Raw genomic sequence first — 18,590 nt, 5'->3', positions numbered from 1 at the left:
ATAGTGTTTATGTAGCAATCTCCAACTAACTCATCAGCATAGACCCAGTTTAGCCTTACAGATATATGTAGGATAATACAATCTGCAACATATTAGCATCTGTGCTGTCATCCTTACTACCTTACTGCAGACTGATGAGCATCTAAAATTTTTTAGGGCAGGGCAGATCTCTGTCCAAACAGCAACAGCAGCTTACTATCAAACTTCCTTACAACTTTACCTAGATGTTATACTGTAATCTCAAATATGTACTGATATCTTCAAATACTGTGCTTTCTGGGTTTGTTGCCATTCAGCTTTCTCTTCTTTATTTTTTTCATGGTTTTCCAATTTCTACAATTCTAAATTTTAACTCCACAACATTTCTTATGTTTTTCAGAGAGACATAATTCTTCCCTGACATGTGCAGGCCACACATAATAACACCCCGATTTTTATTGGTCTGGTATCTTCTTGAACAGCAACCTTGCATTACCACATACTGTACTAGGATTCAGTACATACCAATGCTACAAAATTAACTCTAGTCCAGATTTGATTCCACACTTCTTGGATTATCTCCAACTGATCAAGATTTTGAGACACATAAGTAAAGTACTGACATTCATGGTCTCCTACCAAACATGAGCAATGCCAAGATTAACAGGATAACATAACTTTCTCTGAATGAGCCCAAATAACTTTCTAGGGTATTTATCCTCCACCCTTTCACAACTTTTAAGAAAGAGTTATAAAATTATAAAATCTGGTTTTATTTCTTGTAAAATGATGTAAAATTAAATCATTGATACTGTGCCAAAATCTAACCTGTGGACCTAACCAATTTCTAGTGCACCTCCACTGGCCACAAAGGCATGACTGCAATGGTAAACCTCACACATTATGTCTATCAGAAACTATATGGAACACACTTCCACTCTTTATTACACAAAATTAAGGTGTTTACACAGGAAACACTGAATGGAAACTTGTTGCCTGTTTTTGCTCAGAATGTTATGCAATTATTATTGTCTTTCTAAAATGCATATGGCTTTGGTGACTGGTGTCTCAGAGCCAAGAAAACAGCAAAGAGCAAGGTGGTTTGTTCTTACTTTACAGACGTTGTGGAGGCACTCTGTTGTCACTGGCTGGTAAACCAACTCCTGGCAGCAGACACACATAAAGGATTGTTCCAGTTTCTTCAGAAAATTCTAATGTAGGGCACAGGAATAAAAGAGACAAATGCTATTACAGTTCTCATAAATGCCACTTACTACATAAAGATGATGTACTTCCAGAAGTTCTTAAGTCCATCATATCTCTGAGCACAGCTTTCTAGAAGTAATCAGGAAGCAGGTCTTTAATGGCTTTATTTCCCTGCTCTTCTACAAATTGCAGAATCACATAATCAGAGAATGGTTTGGGTTGGAAGGGACCTTAAACAACACCTATTTCAACCCCCATGCCATGGGCAGGGAATCTTCCACTAGACTAGGTTGCTCATGGCCCCATCCAGCCTGGCCTTGAACACTTTGAGGGATGGGGCGTATATTTCTGCGGAACCTGTCATAAAATTATTTTCTGTCTAAACAAAACCTAGTGACTAAAACCCCCTTTATTCATGTCTGATTTCTGACATTAGCATGACTAAAACGACCTTTATTCATGTCTGATTTCTGACATATCCAGTTTCTGGGGAACATGTCATAAAATTATTTTCTGTTTAAACAAAACCTAGTGACTAAAACCACCTTTATTCATGTCTGATTTCTGACATTAGCACAGCATAAAAATACATTTATTATATCAGAGAAAACATGCTCTCTTCAAAAATGAAAATACATAAAAATGCAGTTTTAACTTCAGGATGGTTTTTGAGCAAGAAAAGGTCTCTATTGTGGAGGCATTAACCCATCTCTCAAGAGCAAATTGCACAAGCTAGACATCTTCTTGAAATACAAGTGTTACAAATAAAACTAACCCTAGACAGTCTATATTTAGCAAAAGTTTAACAAAGGAGGTTTTAGGAGGGTCTCAAGATTTCTCCTAATAATATAAAGAAAATGCAAAGAATAAAAATTATGCATGCAACATACTGGTCCTTCCTTAAGAGAAGCAAGTACTTCATCCCACAGCTTCTGGTTCATGCAGTCTTCTCTGATCAGCCATTGCTGCTCTTGGGTCAGCTGGAAAGCTTCTCCTTTCCCTCCATCCCCCATCCTCATGGCTTTGGGTGTATTTGTAGGCTCCTCTGTACCTGCTTAAGACGGTGACCATCAGACTCAGTAACAGCAGTGTTAGTCTGAACTAATAGAAGGGAAAGACAAAACTATTTCTAGAAGGAAAAATGGATTAATATGGATTACATGCATGAAATGCAGCAAGCAAATTCCTACTCCAACTCATACTACACATCATTGTTTTGGATTGCAGCACACAGTTGCACAAAAGAATTTTCATTTTTTTTGCAGAGCTTGAGGGCAAAAAACACAGCAGGAGCAGTAAAAAGGATCAAGACCCCTACACTACCACTTAATTAAAGAGCATGTGCTTATGAATTTACATTAGTATTCCAAACTAATTAGTGTGGTGGGTTTCGTGTAGGCCAAATGCTAGTGCATTCACTAGAATATACTTATTTATTTCTTGCTGTGAGACAGGATTAGGAGGAAGGCAAATTAGGCTCAAAACTTGAAAAGGGTATGAAGAAAAGTTTATTAACAGTAACTAAAAGAAAGAGTAATAAGAATTAGAATAAAACCTTTAGAACACTTCTCCTCTCCCTACAACTTTTTTTCCTACTCACAACATACAGAAATATCCAGTCTGTTTATTACTTCTAGAATAGTCTTTTTTAGTCTACTTAGGGAGAGGTGCTCTTCTTGTTAATTTATGGAGACTTCTTTATAAGAATACTGTTCTCTTGTAGCTTTTAATTTTTACAAATAGCAGTTGCCTGGAAAATCTGTAATGATTAAGTCCCTTCCATTTTTACAGTTTTTCCCAAAACTGCGTTTATGGGCCATGTTAATTTATGGGGTATTATTTTAAAGATGAGCTGTTTAAGAGCAAAGGTTTTCTGTATCTGTCTTTGAAATTATCTTCATTTATGGGAACATAGGTCTTCTTCTTCTCTCCCTGGGAGCATAGGGTCATTATCACTCTTTGTTCAGACTTCTCATGGGACTACAGCTATTTCAACATATACTTACTTTAGCATGGAGGCTTTTGCTAGATATCTACAATTCAAACGGTTCATCTCCTCATATTTGTAATGGGTTATAGGGGAAAAAAGAATCTGATGTATCAATTATATCTTCTTCATAGCCTTATAAGAGGATTTTAGCCTAGAATTAAGGCATCTCTTTAAATCCCTCCCATCTGGGACTTGACTTCTTTTTACTGACTTTCATGTTTCATGTTGTTCTCTCTGTATCTTCAATCTTGCCTTTTCTTTCACTCGAGAGAGAGAGAACTGATGTTTGTAAGTTTTAATTGTGTACTAAAACCGGTTAGTATCTTGCCCAGGTTGGCAAGATACTAACCCGTTATGTGCAGATGCTTGTGTGATTTCTGCTGGGTGGCGCTGGCGTTGTTTGCAGTAGAGGATTTCTTCAGCGGCCTGGAAGGGAGCTGCTACGCTCTCAGCAGCCGGGCTAGAAGTCAGCAGCAGCACTCCCGGGGGCCGATGGCTTCCCCCTGACCCCCAGGCCTGCTGGTTGTGGACGAACTTTAGGGGTGGTAGAATCTGGGCAAAGCCAGCCCCGCTCGGAGCCGCTCCCGGGGCCCGGCTGGGCCCAGGCTGGCGGCGGGGGCAGGGTTTAGCAGCGGCAAGAAGCCAGCAGCTAAACCAGCCCGGCCCGGCCTCGGCCTCCCCTCCCCGTGCCCGGCGGTGATGGGGCCCGGGAGCTACCCGGGAAGGAGCCCGGCCCCGCGGCAGGAGCTGCCCGTGCCCGGCCCGGCCCGGCCCGGCCCGGCAGAGACGAGGGCCGGGCTGGCTGTGTTATTTGTTTGCCGGCCGGAAGGGAAAGAGACCCTCGTGGACTTCTTCGTCTTGTTATAACAAGTGTCTTCACAGAGGCGTGTACAGTTTTCTTAGTGGTTCAACAGATTGTTAATTTTCAAAGCTAATTACTGATTGGTCTTTTTTGTCAGACATGGAGGAAACTGCTAGCAGCTTCTCTTTAGAAAGTCACATTCATATGTGCAACCACAAACAGCTTCACACTTCCACAAAGATTTCATGACTTAGTTCATGGCAATTGTAACATGACAGACTTTGCTGATGAATGCTAAAAGAGTAAAAAATAAATACCATCATCAATAGTCCTTTTCTGGTTTCCATTACTTTGGCTGGTTGGCTCTTGTTTCGCAGTTTGCTTTTTAACCTTATCTTTCTTCTCCTTACTAGCCATGGCTTCCAAATAACCTTCTGGATACTAAAATTAAAAAGAACAGATTGAAAGCAAGAATCATTGACATTCAGGAATAACCAAATACCAAAAGGAATAACTTCTAAAAGATTTTAGATCCCTATGACTACATAGTAAAATAGTTACAAAATAATTTTTAAATCCTATATGATAAACATTTAAATTAGTACCTATCTTTAAGAAAGCACAGTCAAGTCAAAGAACCTAATCCATACTGTGTATGTGTGTATGTGTATTAAACAGTATTTCTGTACTTGTGTGTTTACAAACTATAAATCGGGGAGATGGTGGTATGCTGTAAAATGCAACGTACCATTGCATTACCAAGAACAGATATTAATTCTTTCCTTCTTTTCATCTTTCATGGATTCTGCAATACCAAAATTTTCATGGATCAGCCTATATCAGTGGCTAAAATACACTATTTATACAAACTATTCGGTCACATGAAGAGAAAAATACTTAAAAATGCACTGTTTTTTCAGTTTCTCAGACAGACGCTAGTCACCTGTAGAAAAATTTGTTCCAGCCTAAGAATCACAAAACTGGACACAAATTCTGATTTTCCAATTCATATAGACAAACCAATTTACTGTTAGGGCAGAAAGCTTCATTTGCAGTTCCATCTGCTGTGTCACTATTACAGTATTCTTTCAATGTGCTTATAATAATGGTTTTTAGTACCAAAAGCTGCCACAGTGAAGCACATGGAAAAAAGGGAGCTTTAATTTAACTGATTTCTTTCTCTGGATTTTGTTTACTAGAACTAAGAATAAAAACAACTGTCCGAGTCCTGATGACAACCTGTACACTTAGACCGAGCTTTTTTGACCGCTCCATTCCTTCAGAAGTCCAAGGTGCAGGCTCAATATCATCTCTCCTCAGAAGATAGCGCCAAACTAAAAACCCACATTTTCCAATTTCTGGCCAGTATTTCACCACCTAAAGAACAATACAAAATTACTGCCACTATTTTATCACAAATCAAACACATGCACATCATCATACTTTAATTGTTCAAGAAGAAATTACAAGACTGATTTATACATTATTATTATATACAGAAGTTCTTCCCTCAGCTGTGAAATTTTTGTATTTCTTATAAATACAGTGGTCTTAAAAGGCACACTCCTTTTTTTCAGAAACTAAGAAGCCTTCAAACAAACAAAAGGCTGGGATGCAGCTGGAAGGACTGAAGAAATAATGAAATAATCAGATTTCAGAGATGTATTTAACTCAATAAGCACACGCAAAGCAACTTACATATTCAATCTTATGTATCCTATTACAGATTATGTTCTATTATCACTGCTCTGAATAATTTAATTTTGGTTCACTTTGCAGAACAAACTAAAGCTAAAAAGCTCTACTAAAGAAAAAAGGAACTATTTCTTTCAAGTAATAATGAAGAATTTGCAGACTAACACATATAAGGCTTTTTAAAACAGATTACAAGAAATTTTATGTTGTAGAGATCAGAATACCTTGTAAATACCATCATATCTGTTGCCTTCCTCTGGGGCATATTTGCTGATGCGCCGTCCTTTTGAGCTGCGCACTACCCTGACTGGTTTACCAGCTCTCCAATTCTTTGACTCTGCTCCATTTTTATCATCCAGTGGGGCATCACAGTTAAGGGCCAATGCCCTAGAAAGACATTTAAATTCTTCATTAATGAGATTGCTTCACCAAGCAGAGTTTTGGGAGTTAACATAATTATGTCATGTGAGTTTCCCTTGTCTAATTTTGCTTTATCAAGCAGCATAGACCTTTCAGTATGTTTTTTAGCAGAATTGATGGAAACAATGAGATTCACATTGAAATGCATGGTAAGAAAAAAAGATGGGGACACTAAATATGTTGTGAGTTTCCAGATGGAAACTCATGTGAAATTGCTAGAAAACAAACCAATCCTTTTAGACTTAATATTATTAATTTTTAAAATTAATCCCTTCCTAAATAGAAGAAATTAAAATTATAATAAAAGGCAAACTTTCTGTGTTGCTATCCCCTATCAATAGCCTTTAAGGCTTTTTAACACAAAAGTAATGATATGATGAAAAACACACAGAGAAAAAAGTACATAATAACCATTCAAAAAAGCTCAAAATACCATACCTCTCTCACATGATACATAAAATACCTCAGAGGAGAACTAAGAATCATAGTAGCTAATTAAAGCTTTAATTAGCTTTAAATAAAAGCTTTAATTTACCCATAGAGACCCTCTTCTAGAAACCTGGAGCAAGAGAGTATGACCAAGTTGCTGTAAGAAACAGTATTTCTACTCCCACAGCCTGACTTGAAGGGATTGAAAACCCTTCAGAATCAGCCACAACACAAATAAATTATATGGGTTATAAACAGACATGGTACAAATATAGCACCCACATTGTAGAGAACAGTAAGAGACAAGCACACTATGCCAACATTAAAAATTTTCCCCATATAAAAAAAAACTTGTAAAACTATATGGACAAGCAAAACCAATACAGATTCATCTACATGGAGTCGTCATAATCTTCTGTATCAAAGTGCTTGAAACTTGTATCAAGCTCAGTAAATGAGAGCAGCACATTGTAACTCCTTCTGCACTAATGCCTTCACAGCTAAGTAGTTCTACCTGTGGATTTCTCATTTGCTAAGAGGAGGGAGATGCTGACATTAAAGGCTACAGCTTTAATTCTGTGTCCCAAAACAACTTTGTTCTATTTACTAAATATGCTTGTAAAGCTATTGCTTAAACCTACTTCTATATTTCTTCCCTCCTTGATCTTGTTCATTTTCACATCACGTGTCCCCTCCCCGTCCCTTTCTCAGCAGCCAAGTCAGGCTTTTCCTCTTTCTCCTCTAGACAACTTGAAAACATCCCTCTCCAGCCTGTCTGAGAGTAGCAGAACATACCTAAATGTAGACCTAGCAAATGAAAGTTCTCAGTGACTCTCAGCATCTCACAGGTGTTCAGAGGTCAGTTATGTAACAGATTATACTCTTAGAAACAGAAAAGGATGGAGTACTCTTTGTTCAGGCCAGCTTTTGAAGGACGGAAAAACACTTCAGGGAGATGTCTAATTCTCCCTCTGGATATATGTTCTCTTTCAAGTACCTATTTTGATAAAGCTGCACCCTAATTCCTTGCTTTTCATAGAAAAATATGATGAAAGAAAGGGCTAGCAAAATAGAAAATAATTATTTTATCATGGGAAAAGGAACATGCTTTCTTCCTCCTTAAATTTATAACTGATTTACCCATGAGAGAAGAAACTTAAAAAAAGAAACACCCAGAATTAGAAAACTTCTGATCAAGAGTTTTGACAAATTTCTCATTTAACAAAAACAGAATCCTCTCAGTGTGACTGTAGAACAATTTCAACCAGAGGCACGACTGCAAGCTGCAACAACAATACAGCAATGGATTTCACTGTGTGAAATCACTGTGAGATGAGTGTTCCTTTAAAGCAACAGATCATAATGCTTGATAAAACACCTCTTAGAAGCAACAGGCATTGCTGTTTATGAAAACAGCATGTACAGAAGAGAAAAAATACAGCAAAATGTTAGTTTTAAATTAAAGCCCTCCTACCCAACTCTTTGTATTGGAATATCTTTAAAATTTATTTTCAAAACTTACCTATTCATGTGTGTTAATGTCTGATCAAATGAATGTTCTCCAATTCTTTTATTGCCAGAAAGATCTCTACCTCCACTCCCAGTGTAAGTGAACTCATCTCCTCGATCCTGTGCAAGAAGATTATCCTTTGGTTTAAGGGTCTAAAGTAAAGTAACTCAATTAAAAGAAGAAAAAAAAAAAAGAAAAAAAAAAAAGAAGCAACTTCATTTGTTCTATTTACTCAGAGAAAAGCTGTAATCCAGGGCATGAAAGACGTGTTTTCAATATCATTATTGCCATCCTACAGCAGCTGCACTGGCACAAAGCTACTGATGTAGTCTAGATGTAACCTCTTCACCAAAAAATTCTGACTAAAAAAAATGCCTGCATTAAAAAATGGTAATTTGGCATTTTTTTATAAAGCTATTTTGAGGAAGAAAAAAATCTGAGGAACATATTCTAGCAAGTAGCTACTTGCTCTTGAGCTTTCATTGTGTTTACAAGAGTATCATGTTTGTAAAATACAGAATAATTACCTTGGATGGATCATGGCAGTAACTTCAGCTTGTGCAAGGACTCAGTGCTAGTAAGTACATAGAGTGCTGCCTTATGTACAAAGCAGGTGCTCTAATGAAAGTAATCCCAGCTCTTCTGACTCAACTGAGTCTAAAATAATTTAGATTCATATTTTGTAAGTTAAAATAATTCTGTACTATAGTTCCGATGTAGAATTTTCATGAAATTGAAGGAAGGTTGATAAAGTCTTTCACCATGAGCTGTGAAAACTGTCAGAATCTAAATACTCTCAGGAAAAGTCTGTATTTCTATTTTCTGTACAAAGTTTGTCACAGAATTTCATATTACTCCTGGGAAATGAATGTATTTCCAGAAATACATAAATGTACAGACTACATATATAGTTTATGTTATTTCTTTGGAGATGTACATTTGGTATAAAGCATATAGCAATTTAATACAAAAACAATGTTTAAATGAATTTTTATAGCAAAATTCTGAACATCTATGCAGTAATAAAATTCAGTCAATTTCTTACCACTATTAAAAGTCTGACATTATTTAGGATCCAGTGCAAGACTGTTACACATATTTCATGACTGACAACAGCAGAAAAAGAGAAGGTTAGAAAGAGAAACACTGGTTGAACAAGGCCACAGATAAATTATAAAAATTAGATTAAATTTATTTTGTGTAGGGAAAACCTAGCAGAAATTCAGCTGCAGTCATCTGTACATAATAAAATACAAGTGCTATATAGTTAAAAAGTATACTCAAAACCTAGCAAGACATGTATAAATTCTGGTATATGCTTTCTTAAAACAGGCTACTTAGTCTACTAAATAAATATCTAAAAATCAACAGAAACAGAATGTAGTTCTATTAAGGACAGTATATGAAACAACTTTAAAAGAGAAACCAGACAAGAACCATTTACTAGGAAAGGATGTAAAATAAATTATATAAAATAAAATATCACAGGATTGGAATTATTCACACAGTATGCTTCATTTTTCCATGATTGTCAAGGCAAACACAATGCACAGATCACACAAGGATGATCCTCATAATAATATAAACAAGGATGGATTTGATCAATGTATCACAATTATTCAAGCAAATTGCATTTTAACAATGAATAAGAAGCCTGTGACAAGTTCAGAAAAATGGAAAAACATATCTTGGAATGTCACGAATCCAGCATGGCCTGGGTTTTGTAACAATGAAAGAAACATGAACTTCTTCATGATGTGGCAGGGTGGGGAGTACTGTTAAAGGCAGTTTTTGATATACAAGCAGAACTAAACTGGAACCAGAAGGTGATTTATTTTCCCTCTTCTTAAAACATAATTTTGAGATAAATACTGATATAACATACATATTAGAATATGAAAAAATATATGAAAGACAGAAACACTTCATATGAAAGCAAGATGGGGAAAATTATTTATAAGACAGTACAGGTTCCTGACAAACTTTTGTTTATCTACGACCAGGGTGTTGATAAATCTTCATAAGAAAGTACGGAATAGACTTATTTTTTGGTGTAACAGAAAAACATAAATCAAGGACAAATTGCTACAGACTTAAGCCAAAAAAACTTCAAGAGACACTGCAGAAATGCAACAATATTCCTATTTGCACCCACTTCTATAGAAAATGGGTTAAATGTAAATGGCCTAAACCCAAAAAACTTCCAGCATCCTCAAACAAAGACTAAGCAGCTCTCTGGTGGTAGTCTAACCACACGCAAACTGAAAACATTGTGCTTGAAGAGATACTATGGATAGAAGGTCTATGCATACATGCTCACCTCCTGAGCATATCCCACACATCAGGGTTACATTTGCTTCTCTTTAATTATCAAAGTGCTCTGTGCATAAACAAATTAGTGGAAATCCAGAGGAAGGAAAATGGAGGATAAAAGGAACAATTTTGTAGCATAAATTTTACAGGTCAAGGTACAAGGATCTTTCAACATCCTCCAATGTAAGGAAGACTCACTGCTGCTTTATTTTCTAGATAAACTATACTCCTTTTTTTCATATCAGATATATTAGGAAAAAAAAAACAAAAAAGGGATTTAAGGGAACAAAGACAGTTTCTAGAATTAAAGGAAAATGTCAGAGATTTAGCCATTGGTCTGGGCTGGATGAAGAGAAATTGGAGGACATTTGAACCTCTGATATAACAGCAGCTCTCAAACAGGAGAAGAAAGCTCAGAAGAACTCCTAAGTGCTTGTAGAGAATGAAAATCAAAAATGGCAAAAGTAAGTGATGCACAGACCCAGTGTCTAAAGCGTGGAATAAATGTGGATATGAATGTGCCTGTGACAAACAGGAGTGAAACAGGGACACTGGTACTCCAGAGACATACTGGGACACCTACAGTACCTACTTTAATTTGGCTTATGGTGTTTTACTTTTAAAGTGAAGTATAACAGGAATATTCACAGCTTATTATTTGGGACTATGAGAGAGTAATGGCTCATCAAAACAGTTTCTCACAGCTTTGAGTTCTATCTATAGATAACACAGGATCTCCCAACCACCTACAACAACTTTTAACTGAGAGCCAGTAAGAGATTGGTAAAGCTATTTTTGTGTGAAGAACATCAGAAAGCAGAACTGAAGACAATGGTTCAACAGTTAAAGAAAACATATGGCAAAAGGAGTTACTGATGGCTGTATGTTCTCCTTGAACAAACAAAATAGCTGTCAAAAAGCCCATCAGAACAGTCTTATCTTTTCCCTTGTGTTCTTCCTTTTCATTCTCCCAATTTTCTTACCTTAAAATACATAATTCTGCCACTTCTCTTCTGTTTTCCACAGCTTAATTCCACTTCCTTGCACCAAAACTGTCTTTCAACAGCTAGTAAGTACTTTGTTACTCTGTCTTCTCTTAATAACATGTGTATGTCCCTTTTTCTTATGTTGTGTCCATAAAGTTATTTCTTAACCGTCCTCTTTGTAAAGTTTGATCACATTATAGAGCAAATGAACTTCAGCCACAGTAACACTGACCCAGCCTCTCATACCTGAGGCATGTGAGTGGAAGACAAGCCTGAAGCTCTAGGACTACAAGCCAGTCACCCTCAGACAGCCACTGCAAGCAGTCAGTCTGCTGTATTAAATCATACTCCGTAATTCAACATTGTTATATAATCATCTGTAAGTCTAATAGAGAAATAATGTAGAATGAATAAAGTAAGATTTTGAATTCCATTGAATCATTTGACCACATTATTTCTATGGATTACTTTTATGCAGCAGCTGACAGGGACATTAGCTACTTCAATTTACTACAATATCAACTGTCTCAAGAGAGCTCTCAATTATTTTCTGTCTTCATTAACACATCTGCTTTTATGCTCAGGTTTCAAAGTTTGGTTCCAGGAGACAATGCAAATATTGCATTTATCAGTAATAGGCTATTAAAAACACAATCAGATTTTCTAGACGAGTTCCAACCTTCAGTTTGAACAACAAAAAAATGTTTACTGGCTTTCTTGGTACAAGAAATTCCCAAATATCATCAATTCATCAATCCCTCATCAGTATGATCTCAGTAAAATGTAATGAATAAAAGGTGAGTTTGATTATATAAAGTAAAATATAAGTGCACTAAGCCTTTTTAAATTATGTTTTTAAATACAAGTAAATTATTAACTATCAAGCAATTACATTTGAAAGCATTTTCTTTCCCCAGTAGTAGGGATATCTGAAACTGAATCATGTCATCATTCATCTCCATTAAACTCTATATCCATAAAGTGCTGACAGAACTGGCCTATCTGCCCATTTTGTGATTTATTTTTGATAATTTAATGGTTTAACACTTCAGTAAAAGGTGCCAATTGAAAAGCAAGGGCTAAAGTACAAATTTCATTTGTAAATCAGTAAGAATCCCTTGCATTAAGTGCAGAGTCTGAATACATCATAACTGCTCTTGCTGAGTCTTCCCCACAATTGCCCCTGATAGCAAGAACCTGGCAGTTTCACAGCACGTTCCACCACAAAGAAAACATTTCACCATTTTTGTGTTCACTAATCTACATGTCTGAACAGTAAGAAAGACAGCTTCAAAGCAGGAAACAGCAGAAGGTGGCTAACTGGTGATGGAAATAAGGCAACATTTTAAAAGACCAAAGTCCCAGTTAACTACTGTATGTGAATTCCTTTCTGAAGTTTCTTATTCCTTTCCATGCAATGTCCAAAAATGGTGGATTACCAGGCTTTTAAACAGAACATTAATATGTAAACCATTCAGGCTATCCAGGGTGGATTCATTATCTTTTGTTCCACTAAAAATCTGTTCTGCCTTGGACCAAGGCTTGCCAAAGACAGAGAATCTTTTCAGGTCAAAGACACTTTCCTGCAGAGGGAGTTTACTTAGGAGATATAACAGCTTTTAGAGACAGCATTTTTAAATAACGGTGATCTTTGGCTATCAGCTGGAGATCCAAAATACATTTGTTTTTTGAGGGAAAAAAATCCTGCAATCTGTACGACTAATTTAATTAGCCTACTATAATTCTAGTTAAAGTAACACATTTAAAATCTAGAAGATGTGCCTTTCATATGAGACATTAATTTCATTAAGTGGTTTATGAATGCTACATTCCAGGCAGTGAATGGGTTTGATATAAAATATTAACAAACCTAAACAATGAGTATATTGCCTGGGGTCCCTTTTGAGTCATTATAGTAATTTTCTTTTGTAGTCTCAGAATCTTTTACAAGAAGAGGTGACTGCTAACACCAGGTATTACTCTCCAAGAGATTCAGATCTCAGTTCAGGGATTTCCCATATGGTCATATGCAAAACAACACTTACAGAAGAAACAATTTTTGTTTGGATTAAACTAGAGCACACCACACAATCAATTTACCATCTTTACGACACTACCTCAACCCAGCAGAAACATGAATCTTGAGACTTTCGACAATAAACAGCAGTTTCAACTTGATGCATAAAAACAATGACAAAAAATAGGAGGGCAGGTTTTCAACACAAAATTTTAACTTCTTCAGTTGCTTGATCTGATGAACAGACAAATCAGAATACGCTGATCATGAACACTGTGATTGCACAGTCAGTGCTAATGTCAGTATCTAGTGTGTCAATGTTAATCTGTTCTTAGAGTATAAATTCCTGACAGACTTCTCAATTTCTTCAGGTAATGCTCCTACAATGGTTACTCTCAAAAGAATGGTGTTGAAGAGATTAACAACATTAACATATTCCAAATGAAAGCTAACTATACGTAAGGCATGTAACTTGTCAGTAGAATTCAAATTGACCCATTTTCAGGAGAGAGATTAATGTGCAAATATTTCATGTGCATGTAATTAGAAATGAAGACAAAGCATCACGTACAAAACAATTTCACCCAATGCTCATTTTATAAGGTATGACTCTACCTGTTCTCAGTCTTGAGGGTAGATCTGACAGAACTGATAAAACTTATTAATGAGCACTCCAATAAATCCAGAACATCCGAACTTCAGTAAAACTGGAGAAAATTCGGGGTCTCTAGGATTATAAATTTCTACAGGCATGGCATAAAAATGTCATGATCTGAAAGCTAGACAATTAATTCAGTTTCTTACAATGTATATTTGTAATTACTTTACTCCAGTGTGGCTTTGTTGATTTAAAGCAATAGGAAGTGCATTAAGATGGCACACATTATCAGTGTGCCTAAATACTACATAAAGTTTATGAACAGTATAATACTCCTCCAAAATGAATTTATTTCTCAATTTTACAAAAGCTTACACACAAGCATTTTGTTGCACCACTGAAATTCAATTAAGAGTCACCTCTCTTTTTTGGTACTCATACAATAAAATGAATAGATGTGAGCAGAGGTTTTTATGTGTATATTTTATTTCAAATAAATAAATCTCAAATTTCACATCTCAAATTAATTAGATACTGTACTTAGGATACTTATAAGTACAGGACTCAATTTTTCTGTGAATTTTCTTACAGGAGTTTAATCTCAACCTTTTTCAAAAAAACAGGGAAAATGGAAGTAATTGGAAGACAAACCTGACGCATGAAAGAAGAGAAGAAAAACTAACCTCAATAATGCAACTGGGAAAAAAACCCTTGTATTTTTATTTTAGAAAACAGAAAAAAACTGACATTTATGTAAGTTTTTAGGGTATTTTCTGCAACATTTCTCTTCTACTATGCCTTTTCAAATGTATTTATGTCTTTCAGGCTATGACAGTGCTTAGGTGTCTACAAAACCACACAGTCACAACATCACTTAGGTGAACTGAAAAGGCATGCAAAGGATCCAATTAAATTTACCAAATATTTTGAATTAAATAATTACCACCTCAGAAGTAAGGGGACACCAGTATCACCAAAAAGAATAAGAAGAGGAGTCTGCAGCATCCCAGCATAGCAGATACAACTACTGTGAAACAGTGTTCTTAGTGTCTGAGAGCCTGGGCTGGGATAGACACTAAGGACACCATATCCAAACACCAAGTACCTCCTCATGCCACTTGTTCAAATAGAGACACACATTCCTTCAGAGGCAATACTCTGCAGCAGCAGCAGCACCTGGTACATGCTGTTGGCAAAGAATATAGTACATTCTGATGCTATTTCATTCATATGCTTTTTTTTTCCCTTCAGTGCCCTTTTCCTTGTGGTTGACAGCTATGGGCATTTTAAGAAAACAGGTTGTTTACTGCATTATCCTTCACCTGATCCATGATTCAAAATTCCACCTGATGGACTGGAACTGCAGGAAAGGATGTACCTTGTGTAAGCATTATTTAATTGAAGAAAACTGTAATCTCTTCATAAACAAATGCTGGACAGCGCCACAAGATGAAAATTGAAAGCAGTTACTCTTTTGTTCAGCAGCATAACTGCTTTTGTTGCTCTACTTAAAAGTTAACACCAAAGCAGAATTTTTTCCCAGTACCTTTAGGAATCATAGTACAAGATTCTGAGAAAGAATCTGAGGAAGCTTAGAAGTTCTGAATGTACTCATTAGCAGGAACCAAGAAACTTCAGAACTTCGTAGTATCAAGTAACACAGATCTTTTATTCTTGCTTCATTAAATTTATCACATAAATAAGAAATACTGTTTGGAATGTAATTAAATTGTGACAAAAGCAGAACATAAAACATATTATTTGCCCACAATTGCACTAGCAGATTTTATATTACACTCAATTCAGACTTCAAAAGTGTACTGAAATGTATCTATCCTAAACAATGTCAAATCCAGTGGTAACTGATATTTTGCTTTAATGTAGATCTGAGCATAAGCATTCTTTAAGATTTGGTAAGATTTTTCTCTCCAAAATACTAAGAACTACTTAATTTATTAGTAGTAGATATTATTTTTCCACAGTCTTATCTGCCTAAACATTAGTTTTAGATGAAACACTAAATACAACTATATATTTACAGACATTGATGCATTAGAACAGCAAGACCATTGCTTGCATGAATGACATACCACTTCATCTTCAAATCCCCCAGCTAGTACGAGTGAATAAGCTCCATCATTACTGCGTCCATGGATTCCACCAACATGAGGTCTGTGAACACCTGCTTCGCTCACCTGGAAACAGAAAAAAAACAGATTATAGCAATTTTTTAAAGATCCAGTCACCTACAACCACTTTTAACAATCAATTTTCTGCTCAAAATATTGTTCAGAGGTTTCTGTGTCAACAGTTAATGCAAGACTGCTACTAAAGGTGTGAATTCCACTGTTTCTTCAGGAAGAAAAGCTAAAAGTGAGAACACCCAGAAAACCAGCAGACAAGGCAGGACAGTGGTGCCACTGGAAGATGTAATGGACTCTTTCTTCTTTGGGGAAAATCTCCAAGATTTTTTCCATAAGCAGTACATAAGACAGTACTCACTGCTATATTCCACTTGCACAGTCATTTAGAACAATTCAAAGGAGAAGGAGATATACCAGTTTAGTAGCATTTTACAATTTTTACCCTAGGAAGACCCCAGTGTAAAGATAATTTTGTCAGGGACTTGTAAGATAACACACTGTTAATGTAACCAGTGGAGAGGAATATTATCAGACTGCCCAAGAAAACAGAAGAAGCCATTGTAACACCACCATATGGATCATAGACTAGCTCTCCAACCAGGATAACTCTCTGGTAATAAATGTTCAAGTAATCTGCAGTCTGACCTGCAGATCTAATCTGAAAGCTGCAGCTGTAGCATAATCTGGCAACATCATTGGAGTCTGCTGGAGCATCTCTCCCACAAAAATTTATTTATTAATGGTTTCAAACTACTGATTGGTAGAAAACCCCACAAACTTTACAAATAAAATGAGACTATATACTAAATGATGCATTTTCTCAGTATGTTATGATAAAAATAGTGTTGGTAGAATGAAGGCTTCCAGCATAAAACCAATTATACTACTTCTTTCTACCTTCATATCTTCTTCCAGACCTTGATTTTGCCTGTTTTTCTCGTTCTGCTTCTTGCACTCCTGATCTCCTTTTCCCAACCTACAGTTCTAAGCAACTTTCATGGGAGTCTATATTCCTTTGGTATAGTCTTGAAATTTCATAACACAATACATCAAAGATCCAGCTAGTCAAAAATGCACTTTTTAGCATCAGATTAGAGCTGTGCACAGTATGAAAACCATGCAAGGACACAATAATACTTCCTTGCACAATACTTCCTGGTTGCTGTTCATAATAATGTATTTTATTTTCCTGACCCTTCATTTCATGATAATTTAGTATTTGATTAATTTTTCTGATCACTATTAAAATGACATATTTTTCAAAATTAGTTATTAGAATATCTCTGCTAAATAACAAGAAGCATAAGTAGCTGAAAGCCAATTACAAATTGCACACTTAGAAATCTTCCCAGCCCCATGTTTGCCATCCACAACAACTTAGCACTCTCACTTAACTTTTTCAGCTATTTGCCAATTTTTCCAGATCATTTATGAGTATGCTGAATAAAAAGGCTCCACTATTGCATTCCTCTTTCCCGTTGTATCAAGCATTCTTTAATTAATTCCTCCCTCCCTTCTTTTCATTTTCAGGTTTCATCAATTAAATTTAGGTAGGTGATTCACCCCAAAGATGAACACTGATAAAAAATTCATGCCAAAGATGCTCTTCAGATGCTCTCTCCAGAAGCAATGTTTAGTCAATTTCCTTCTAGGGAAAAGAGAGTTTGTGTCATAAAAAAACTATGCAAATCAGAAATAAAGAAGTCTTTAAATTCTCATACAGTTTCTAAATTCTCATAGATTTGCTGAGACAATCTCATTTTGTCATAAAAAACCTATTCATATAAGAAACAAAAGTGTAATTTAACTTTCTACATAGAAAAAATTTCAATTTTTTAAAAAAAATTACAAGGTGTTTAATTTGCACCCCAAAAAAATTAATTATGCATAAACGGTAACTGTTGTTTGATATTTAGTCCATATATATACATACATATATATATATATATATATATATATATATATGCACATATATATACACATATATATAGTATATATACTATATATATAAGAAATATTTTTGATGGATTTTCTGATGAAAGCAGCACTCTAATTCTGTTGGCTTTTCATACCAGTAGTAGAAATACTTGAAAAGCATTAGCTTTTGTCTTACCAATAGAATTCCTAACAAAAAGGTAAACTAGTAATTCTAATTACTATTGAAGCAATGAAAATAAAATTTGATTTTGAAACATTGAGTTTGCCCAAGTGATTTTAGAAAGCTCTCTTACTTATTAGCCTTTACATAATCTGGCACCCAACAAAAAAAAAGCAAATTATGAAAAGGTCATAAAAGAAATCAGAAGAGGCGCTTGATTTTTGGCTTGCCCCTCTTCAAGCGGTTTAAAACCCCCTGATTTCATTCTTCCAAATATGAGAGAAAACATTCAGTTCCAATCATTTACCCATGCAAGAGACAGAGAACTAACTGATTTAGAAAACAAAGAAGCATATATTTTCATGACTAGAAACAACAATAAAAAAATGAAAGATAACTCAAA

At 35.7% G+C, this 18,590-nt stretch overlaps 1 protein-coding gene across 6 annotated transcripts in view; it reads right to left on the bottom strand.

Annotated features, from left to right (window-relative positions):
- Positions 1-18,590, bottom strand: part of UHRF2 (ubiquitin like with PHD and ring finger domains 2) — an 82,379-nt gene that overhangs the window by 1,493 nt on the left and 62,296 nt on the right. For 3 of the 6 annotated variants that reach the window (XM_041396949.1, XM_041396953.1, XM_041396954.1), the window contains 7 exons: positions 16,036-16,140; positions 8,044-8,183; positions 5,897-6,059; positions 5,217-5,354; positions 4,295-4,418; positions 2,076-2,239; positions 1,092-1,190 (listed from right to left, as the gene is read on the bottom strand). In XM_041396949.1, the coding sequence (XP_041252883.1) occupies positions 1,092-1,190; positions 2,076-2,239; positions 4,295-4,418; positions 5,217-5,354; positions 5,897-6,059; positions 8,044-8,183; positions 16,036-16,140 (933 nt within the window). The remainder of the gene's footprint in view (positions 1-1,091; positions 1,191-2,075; positions 2,240-4,294; positions 4,419-5,216; positions 5,355-5,896; positions 6,060-8,043; positions 8,184-16,035; positions 16,141-18,590) is intronic. The other 3 variants (XM_041396950.1, XM_041396951.1, XM_041396952.1) reach the window with 3 other exon arrangements.

The sequence above is a fragment of the Onychostruthus taczanowskii genome, unplaced genomic scaffold (genome assembly GCF_017590055.1).
Source record: "Onychostruthus taczanowskii isolate IOZ18803 unplaced genomic scaffold, ASM1759005v1 scaffold133, whole genome shotgun sequence".
Classification (NCBI taxonomy): Eukaryota; Metazoa; Chordata; class Aves; order Passeriformes; family Passeridae; genus Onychostruthus; species Onychostruthus taczanowskii.
Note: the sequence above shows the minus strand (reverse complement) of the source record. Positions and strands in the feature narration are given on the sequence as shown.